The following is a 10,466-nucleotide window of genomic DNA, read 5'->3' on the forward strand; positions in this document are numbered from 1 at the left end:
AAGACAGCATGCACGAGAAACTTGAGATTATAGGTCTAGACAGATAGACGGGGCAAACGTATAATCTCTCTCCTTGCCTTCAACCTGGCGGAGATAATTCTGACTGTTTCGTCATTTATACCGATTCTAACAACACAGTTGTTAGATTCAGTTCTTCTCTGCAACAGAGAGCGCATAAATAAGGCATTAATGCTAACCATAGCCCAATTGTGGTAGTTCAAAAGCTACACATCAATGATTTCTGCAAGTGTGTCCCAATACAGCATTGATACCAGTAGGCCTAATAGGTCTACTACTCATTTTAAAGTCATCCTAAAACAGAATAGGCAAATATGTCAAAGTGTATTGGTGACATCATTGTACTTTCTCCAGTATAAACACCATAAAGGCTTTACTGCCTTTGATTAAATCATATTTCTTCATGGAACAAGGTTAATGAATATTTCTCCAGACCAAGCATTGACCATTTCCTCTAGTCAAAATTCACATCACCATCTATAAACAAAAACAATTAATGACACAGACACATCGTATTTGTAACAATAAACTATTTTTTTTTCTTTTCATATTTACATCCGTACAGTACCTAATGTGCAAATTAATAATTTAAAGTAGTGTAAAACTTTCAAAGGAATACAAAATCATATCATACAGTCCTAACATGGTGAGAGTCCATGAACTGGTCACGTACAAACGAGGAAGAGGAGCGGAGGAACATCACTGCAGTGTGTGCACGCCTACAGGTGTGTGTGTGTGTGTGTATGTGTGTATGTGTGTGTGAGAGTGAGAGAGTGAGTGAGAGGAAAGACAGGAAGTGAACCGAGGAAGCAGTGGAGCATCCTTGGCCAGGACACACTCAGGTAAGGACAATGTGGTTGAATAATATCCAGGCGTCACCAGAACAAACACAAACACTGCTTCCTTTACAGTAGTCATGTCCAATGGGCAGTAAGCACTAAGCACTGGGGATAGGTGGCTGTCCAATGGGCAGTAAGCACCAAGCACTGGGGACGGGTGGCTGTCCAATGGGCAGTAAGCACCAAGCACTGGGCAGGGTGGCTGTCCAATGGGCAGTAAGCACCAAGCACTGGGGATAGGTGGCTGTCCAATGGGCAGTAAGCACTAAGCACTGGGGATGGGTGGCTGTCCAATGGGCAGTAAGCACTAAGCACTGGGGATGTGTGGCTGAGATGAGCGTTTTCTGGTACAAAAGGCATACACAGGTCTGAAAACCACTGATTGGATAAAGCACTAATGATATCACAAAAGGCTTGAGGTGCTCTTAGCAGCAGCAGGTGTGTTTTTTTTAATGGCCTCCCCATAAGAAAGAATTACAGACAATCTTAACGTTGGACCAGTGACACATTGTATACTCTATATTGTACTAGGTCGCCACATAATGCTAGTAGCATGATCGTCTTGTGTGTTGGATTAGAGACGGGCTAGTAGAGACGCACGTTAATAACACGTCAAACGGATGGAGCCACGATTCCTGCTCACCTAATACTATCAATGGGGCGATTAACATTCCGCTCAGAGGGAAAGACACCATGAACACTGCATATTCATTCAACCCATGCATATTGGTCAATGTTTGGCACATACATTTACACATTTGTAAATTCAGAGCTACTGATGGTCACTTTTTCAATAAGCCAGTTTGGCAGCGCTACGGAGATCGAGTTACAAAAACCTTCATGATGCTTTTTGCACGATGTTCGCACACTGTCAGACCGCTGCCATTGCGCCAGGGCGAGCACAGAGGTACATTGTATGAACGAGACAGGTTTATATTAGATCCTAATCCAACACCACGAGCCATGTTTATTCATGTGCATTCCTGTACTTGAGGGTTCTTTTACAAAAGCACACACCGTAATAATCCTTTAAAATGTACAAGACACAGTCAGACTTACAGTAGCTATCATTGGTGCATAGACAAAACTGGGAGAGGGAGTAGCAAACATCACCAAATTATTGCTTTTAAGTTAAATGTTTCCTCCCCCTCGCATTTCTTTTGATTGCAAAACAACCACAATTTCTCCACAAACAACACTTTGAAGACCTAAACATAAATATTGTATTAAAACTGGTTAAATGAGACAAAATACTCCTTCCACATAAGACGCAAACCTTTCACGCTCTCAAAAATACAGGACGTTGCCTCACATACAAAATACAGCACAGGAAGAGATGACTTTTACTCTAAAACAAGTAAAAGACTAATGCCGAATCTATGCTCCGTCATAAAACAGTGGTCGCGTGCCGATAATTTCAGACAAGCTCACAACGCGTTAAATCCACAACGCACTGTGAGCTTGCACATCTGACTACTTTTGGTGCGCGACACACCATTGTGCGACGAAATATAGATCAGGCTTAAATTCAATGAGACAGAGAAAACACAGAAATAGTACAACATCTGGCCAAAGCTGCTCACTGTTTCCACTTCTGCTTCCCACATCATAAAGTAGTATTCTTTACTAACGAGAGATGAGTAACTGGGGACACACACAACAGGGAGTGTTCTTCAACAGAGTAGGAAAAATGTATGCCGTTACATGTTAGGCTAAATGTGGAGTGTGTGGTCGGTCGGCGGCTACGCAGGCCGGTACATTTTGCTCTCCCTCTCCCTGCGTTTGGCGTCCTCTCGGTAACAGTAGGAGCAGTAGTTGTCCGTCTCCGGCCTGCCATAAAAGGAGCAGTTCTCCCGCTTGCAGCGGCGTTGCTGAAAGCAGTACAGAGGACCCCCGGGGCTCCGCCCTTTGCTTTTGTCCTGGCTGAAACAGGTGTGGGCCGAGGGGTCCTCGTCGGCGAACTCCAGGCAGTCCCGGATGTCCCCGGTGTCAAACCCGTTGGTGTAGGTGTGGGACTTGTGTTCGCCCGCCATGTTGTAGGACAGTGTCTCCATGGCGTTGTTGACGGTGCGGACCCCCGACAGGCGTGCAGGGCTGTAGCTCTGCGAGGACAGAGTGCGGTTCTGCTGGGGGTAGGTGGCGCATGTTTTCAGGCTGCCCACCACGGGCTTATAGGGCTCATCCTGGAAGCTGGAGGATTGCACGTTGACGTCGCGCAGGTGGATCACACTGTGCCTCTGGATGGGTGGCGTATGGCTGTAGTGGGCCGACACTGGCACCGGTCTCTTAGCACCGATGCTAGGGGAGGCGTAAGGGGCCGGGACCGAGACGGGGGCCGGGTGTGAGGTGTAGTGGGAGGAGGCTGGGGGCGGGGTGAGAGGCAGAACAGAGGTGGGTACCAGAGGGGCCGAGGTGGGGGTGGGGCTGTTCCTGCCCTGCATCTTGAGGCCCAGGGGCGCCTGCTGGGAGCTGTGGCTGTAGGCGCGGGCGTGGTGTGGCAGGACCGGCGAGCAGCTCTCCGGAGGCGAGCTGTCCGACCGCTCCCTCTGGAAGGCGCTCTCGGGCTCAGGCTTCTTCAAGGAGTTGGCGTTGTTGGCACCGGTGGCCGAGGAGGGCGGCTTCTTATCACCCTCCTTCCTCCTCTGCTCCTGCTCCTGGCTGAAGCGTTCCTGGGCACTGCTCAGGTAGTAGCTGATCATCTCCTCGTGGAACTGGTGCCGGTGGCTGGTGAGGAGGAGGCCGGCAAAGATGAACTTGCGCTCGCCCTGCATGGCGGCGCGCAGGATGTTGAGGCTGAGCTTGACGTCGGTGCTGTACTTCCAGTTGTCCAGGGTCTTGTTGTCTCCTCCCGGGAACCTCCCCACGGTGTCCGCTCGCTCGGTAGGAGAGGAGCCAGAGGGTCTGTCTTGGTCCGTGGGGGAGGGGCTGGTGGCCTTCTCGGAGGAGGTGGAGCTAGCTGATTGGCCTGATTGGCCTGACTCCTCCTTGCTTCCCTTGACGTTTTTTGACTCCTTCTTCTTCATCTTCTCCCCGCCGTTGTCGCCATTACGGGCGGTGCCAGAGTTCGACTTGTTCATTTTGCCGTGCACGAGGCCACCCAGACCTCCCATGTTCTTCTTCAGCTTGATGCCCAGGGTTTTGCTGAAGCTACCCAGTTTGTTGGCCACCGAGTCAGTCCGGTTCTTGTCTTTGTCCTTGCGCTGCTTGTCCTTGTCTTTGTCCTTGACGCTGGGCTTACCCGTGTTGACGTTGGAGTTGCTGCCGACAGACTCGCGATCAGAGTCCATGGACTCGGCCAGGGATTGGACATCCTCACCTGCGGAGGCTGTGGGCGACTCCGGCTGAGCCAAGGGAGCCTGTGGCAAGGACACACACACACACACACACACACACACACACACACACACACACACACACACACACACACACACACTAAAATAAACAAAAGACAACACATACAGTATAGTAGAATGCTGTACACAGAGCAAAAAGAGAAAAAAAATTGTCTCGCATAGCCAGACATTCAGAGATCTCTGTCTAGAATAGCGTCAAGAACGGCTGCTGACATACCTACACCCACTGCTTTGAAAACGAATCAATCAAAGGTATGGCACCCATATCTTGCAAGTCTGATCGAACCCTACAAACCCTCCCGTGAGTCCCGTGCGCTCAGATCAGCCAACGCAGGGAAGTTGGAAGTACCTTCACTAAAAACACTGGGACAGTACTCCACATGTCCCAAACTCTTCTCCCTTCTGGCTCCAAAACTATGGAATGCACTGCAATCAGATTGTAATCAGAACTGCAGACTCACTCACAATCTTCCGCCGTACTCTGAAAACCCACCTCTTCAGACTTCATCTTAGCCCGTAGCACTGCAAAGGCTCAACTTATGTAACTTAGATAGCATTTTATGTAGACATAGCACTCTATAGTATATACACATAGTTTCATTATATAGATATTCCACTGTTTATGATGACTATTTTTATGTATATGATGTATTACCATGTTCGTAAATCGCTCTGTAAATCGCTCTGGATTAAGAGCGTCTGCTAAATGCCTAAATTGTAAATTATAAATTGAATCATATCACCATCCCAATATAAAGGACCACCATAGTTATTGGCATTGATTCTGCGATGCTGTTATTATGTAAGCACTAACATTGACTGATTGTTTGGCTACGCGAGACAAGTGTTAATTTAATGGACTGTGTGCTGAAACATTCAGCATCATTTTAACAGCATCTTGATTGACGGAGCGTTCGGAAAGTTGGTATCTATCTAAATAATCAACAGTGTCTTTCATGGATTTCCTACAGAAAGTTGTAAAGAGATTCCAACAAACTCGTAAATCAAACACATGCTTGTGCTTGCTGCTGTTTACGCGTCCGCTCTCACGACAGACTGTGCAGGGATACGGAGAACATAACAACATCCTGATAATAAAACTAAATTGCAGGGACTGTACGATTTAAACGACATCTGGAGCATAGCATCCATGAATGAGCCAAATCAAATGTGACACACATGAAACGCTACATGCGGCGAAACATCATTACCCTGGTCTCAGACGGGATCCGGATCCACGTTACGTTCATGTAGTTGTGCAGGAGATTCAGTTTGGCCTCCAGGGAGAGGATGAGACTGCGGAGAGACAGCCAGAGGTCAACACGGAGTCATGTGATGAAGCTCCCACAGCCACATACATCCAGGGCTTAACACAGTCATGTGATGTGACCCTCTCACAAGCACATCCAGGGTTAACACAGTCATGTGATGAACCTCCAACAGGACTTATGTTCAATGTATACTCGCATCGCATGACCCGAAAACAGATGTACAAGCTCACAGCATGTTGCAATGGAATGTGTTGTAAGCTTGGTGGATCTGCCATTTCTAGGGTATAAATCAAGCTTGGTGGATCTGCCATTTCTAGGGTATAAATCAGGCTTTCAATTGTTAGAATGTTTGATGATATCAAAATGCTCTCTGGAGCCATAATACAACACAGACAGAGAAAAAGAGAGAGATACTTTCAGTAGAATTAAAATGGATAGCATGGATAGCATAGCATGTAAAATTGGCAGTGCCATGTACCGGTAAGTGTGGTGGTTTGCAAGGATGAACTCGCAGAGAAAATGTTGACGTCCTGAAATGCAATTTGTTTTTATTCCAAATACTGCACCCGTCTACCCATCTAGCACAACAATCTAATTCATCTGTGACATAATGGTGGTTTCAATGTGGATGTTACTTCACAACATACAGAACCGTTATTGTTCTAAATGCTTCATATCTGTACCCTTAAGAATGTACATACCTCCAGCCTGTTCGAGGGATAAGTACGGTACACCACCTGACTGGCAGGAATGTGAAAACAGATACCCTTACATAAACTCATTCCTAAACACCGAGGCCAATTCGGACTGGCGGGAGGAATGCTGCTTTCGCACACTTGTTCCTGGGAAACCCTATGGATGACTGGCACGGCTCACAACGTGTTCTCTGCTTCGCTCTTTGAAGTGACCTGAGAGCCTGGAGCCCATGATCAGACCTAAATCCCTCACACAGTGAACTTATAGACACAATGGAGCCTTATGGATATAGATCCATACTGTACACATACTGTATGTATGTGTATGTAACTCTGAGTGTATATACAGTAAATGTAACTTGTATCCTTGTATGCACACAGACAGATGTCTCTGGTGCTCTCTTTTGGTGGAAAGCAACCTAGATTCTGTGTCATAAAGTCCAGACAACGTGGCCCAGGTGCTATGGGACTTACTTGGCTAGTTTGGTGTTGTCGTTGTCATCTCTCCCCCACTCCCAGTCTCTCCCAGGGTCCACAGCAAAGTGGAGCGCCAACAGCTTGTGTTCAGAGTCCGTCAGAGGGATTACAGCTGCAAGATAGAGGAAAAGATCAGGGATTTGGTTCGGTTTGGCTGTATTATCCATTGTGCACGGAATGCTGTCATGGTGTCAGAGACAACATGAAGGCCGCACACGTTTGTGTCAACTCGTAGGATTACCAACGACCCCAGTCACAGACTGTTTCAGATGCTATCACATGGCGAGGGGTTCCGCATCCACGAGTCCAGGGGCAGTAGACTCCGAAAAAGCTATTCTTACCGCTTGCCCATTTTTCCTCCCAGATTTTTCCCCAGTGAGGGGTGGGAGGGGCTGGGGGGGACAAGTCGAGATCCCTGTATGCAGATTCAAACACACTGACTTTATATGTAGGCCTACTACAGCAAATAACCTTTACAATTGTTTTAGTTTTAACATGCTATTGGCTCTTTGTATTCTTTTTAGAAAATTATAAAAAGATACTCCTATGGAAAGGCTATATATTCTTTTACTTATATTGACCCTTGAAACAATTTAGTATAATAAGGCATTGCCCACTTAAATGGTACCTCTTTAGATAATCCCCACATAGCCTACAACTTCCGTGAACAGACTTCACTGTAGTAGCTTTTCATAAATTATATTTGTATTTAGGCTGACATGTCCGTTGTCCTTCAAGTACCGCAGCCCCTCCCACCCCTCACAATTCCAGGTGGAATGCATCCATAACTCCCAGGCAACCAGGTTGATGAATAATGACACTACAGGCCTCTGTCTGTCTGTCTGTCTGTCTGTCTGTCATGTCGTCTGACACACACACACACACACACACACACACACACACACACACACACACACACACACACACACACACACACACACACACACCTTACATTATGCGCACAGACTGTACATACTGCATTCAAAATGCACCTGCAGCGTCATGCACCTTTAAAGCACTTCAAAGTGTACTATGATTAATGAACAATTGAACTCAACATACAGTACTTACTGTACCTATCCATTACTAACATACAGTACTTACCGTACCTATTCATTACTAACATTTAGTTTTTTACTTTACTCATGTACTTTACTCATGTACACAATTTAATAGAATCATGACTTCTAACCCTACTCAAACGTGTCTATATCACTGTACACTGCATCCACCGACCTTAGCTTACCTAACTCTCTAGGAGGTACAGTTTGTCATGTGACACCAGTGTCAAATTACAGTTCAGGCTAGGTCATCAAGCCATGAAGTTCAAACTTGAATGGTTACTTCTTTCATAACACAAATGCAATTCCTGTCCTGGGTCCACTGAAGTTGCCAATAATCTAGCTTTATCATTCATTTTTAATTAATCATTTATTCATTTTAATCATTCATTGTCTCCACCAGGCCGAAGTTATGGGGAGAGAGTATGTTTTGCACTCCTTCCGTGTGTGTGCATGCGACACACACACACACACACACACACACACACACACACACACACACACCTGGACTGCTCGCTGTGCCTAAAACAATGGCAACTAAAAAACACAGTGAAGCAGCTTTCTGCTTCTACAGGCCGACGGCGTGGAACAAACTCCCACTGTACCTTCGACAGGCAGCCTCTGTAGACAGTTTTAAAGCACAGCTCAAGACCTACCGTACTTCTACAATCTTGCTTTTAATTGATCTTTTAAATTCTTTGTTATTCATGTCCTCACTGTATTGCATTACTGCTATTATTTTAATGTTTTATGCCTTGCTTTTCTTTTTTTTTCATTTCATGAAAGGTATTATACAAATAAAGTTTTATTATTATTAATTACTACTACCACCACCACCAACACCACCACCACCAACACCAGTGTGTCTCACCAATGGTGGCCAGTATTTCCACATTGCTGAAAACAGAAAGGGAAAACCACTACAGGTAAGGTTGTGGGCAAGGGCGTGGCATTCGCTGTTGTTTTCACCAACACATGATGGGAGAACGGGAGAAGATTATCGACAACAGCGACACGTCTGCTCAGGTCCTGAACAGCCCTCTCGGCACCCAGTGCCACTACAACGATAAGGGTGTGAAGAAACAATGCAGTGACCAGTCGTAGCAGCATTGTCGTTTTACTACCAGAGGCACTGAAATGGTTGCATTCGATAGCATCTGTCTGTCTGTCACACGAGCAGGGAGAAGAGCGTTTCAACAGCCATCGGCAAATGCAAAACAATAGAACGGTAACCCACCCGCACTTCCTCTTGTGGGAGGCGTGAAGTGTGCACAAGTGTACAATGTGTGTGTGTGTGTGTGTGGACAAGACCCACAGTGTGAGGAAAACTGCTGTGTGTTCCTCTGGACCACCTGACCGCTCTCCTCAGGCTGTTTAGTGTGGGGGTTGTTGTCCGCATGACAGCAGGGTGATGCAGCCTGTTCAGGCCGAGGACATTCCAGCCTCACTGTCAGTCCCAGATGGAACATACAGTCTCCTCCCTGCCGCACAAATCCGTTTACTGCCAATAGGCTGCTCTGCTCTGCAGGCGTCATACGTGCACGCATGCATGCACAAAGGCCCTCCTTTGTCATGACAATGAAACTGTGGGGCAAATCCTACCACCTCTCTCTCTCTCTTTCTCTATCTCTCTCTATCTCTCCCTCTCCCTCTCTGTGCGTCTGTTTGGCGTCTGTGCGTGACGTGTACTGCATGATGAATGTGCCTAGAAGTGTGAGTCGAGTCATTGACAGTGATGACACATCTTTGTAGCATTTCCCAAAGAGAGAACAAGAACAGGCCAGAACCAGAATAGTCCCCCCGCCGTCTCCGTTGTGATATGATCACTTTGCCACCAGGCAGCCAGGCAAGCAAGCAAGCAGGCAGACGACAGAATGTCACACCATCAACAGAGCAAATATATCACTAAGAGCATCTGGAAAGTCTCTCAATAGATCTCAGAGCGGCCGTTTGTTTTCCACAGGTGCAAATTAAAGTGCCTTACACAGACCCTCGCAGAAGGCTGGTGCCAATTGGGCACTGTCTGGCATTCTGGAAATACTGGCACGGCTTGTTGGATTCTAGGAAGAGAGGGACGGGGACAAGAGATCTCCTTCCAGAAGAAGCACATTGCTTACAATGCTTCTATAAAAAGGAAAAAGAAAACAAGCAACAACAAACAAAGGAAAGGCTCAATAATGCTCATGCAAACGTGTACAGAACACACTGGGCCAGCTCCCACACAGCTCCCACTCAGGTCATGCAGCGGGCAGCCGAGGCCTTCGGGGTCGCGTCCCGGGCTCCCACGGTGCAGCTGTCCTTCCCTCCCCTCTCCCTTCCGAACTAGTGCTGTGTATGCCGTTGTTCCCGTTTGGGTCTTGGTCTGCTTCCAGCCCTCCAGTGCTTGCCAATGGAGCTCCGGGGGACTGAAGTGTGCTGTAATGTATTTACTATCCCCGTCGGCAGCCTCGTTCCGCTGTCCTTGAATGACCGATTCGGCATAACATATGCGGGGATGACATCACCGCAGACCTCCGCGGAATGTGAGCTGTGTACTCAGCAGGCATAGCTGCTGCTAGCTCACAGCCTAGCCCTGTTCAGTGTGCATCTTAGATTTTGATGGAAAGGACCCATGGAGGAGGAGGAGGAATAGTGGGGGGGGGGGGGTGTTTGGGTGTAACCTGGTGCTGCAAAGGATGCAGCTGTTGGAAGAGAGGCTGTTGGAAGTGAGGGGGTTGACATTTGTTTGTTCATTTATTTCTTTGGAAGAGGA

General features: G+C 47.1%; 1 protein-coding gene across 3 annotated transcripts in view; it reads right to left on the reverse strand.

Annotated features, from left to right (window-relative positions):
• Nucleotides 1-615: 615 nt before the first annotated feature.
• Nucleotides 616-10,466, reverse strand: part of otud7a (OTU deubiquitinase 7A) — a 56,932-nt gene continuing 47,081 nt past the window's right edge. For all 3 annotated transcript variants that reach the window (XM_080761711.1, XM_080761713.1, XM_080761712.1), the window contains exons 11-13: nucleotides 6,651-6,765; nucleotides 5,422-5,506; nucleotides 616-4,213 (exon numbers count right to left, since the gene is read on the reverse strand). In XM_080761711.1, coding sequence (XP_080617837.1) covers nucleotides 2,600-4,213; nucleotides 5,422-5,506; nucleotides 6,651-6,765 — 1,814 coding nt within the window. In that variant the 3' untranslated portion in view covers nucleotides 616-2,599. The remainder of the gene's footprint in view (nucleotides 4,214-5,421; nucleotides 5,507-6,650; nucleotides 6,766-10,466) is intronic.

Source organism: Protomyctophum bolini (assembly GCF_963924005.1).
Source record: "Protomyctophum bolini genome assembly, chromosome: 4".
Classification (NCBI taxonomy): domain Eukaryota; kingdom Metazoa; phylum Chordata; class Actinopteri; order Myctophiformes; family Myctophidae; genus Protomyctophum; species Protomyctophum bolini.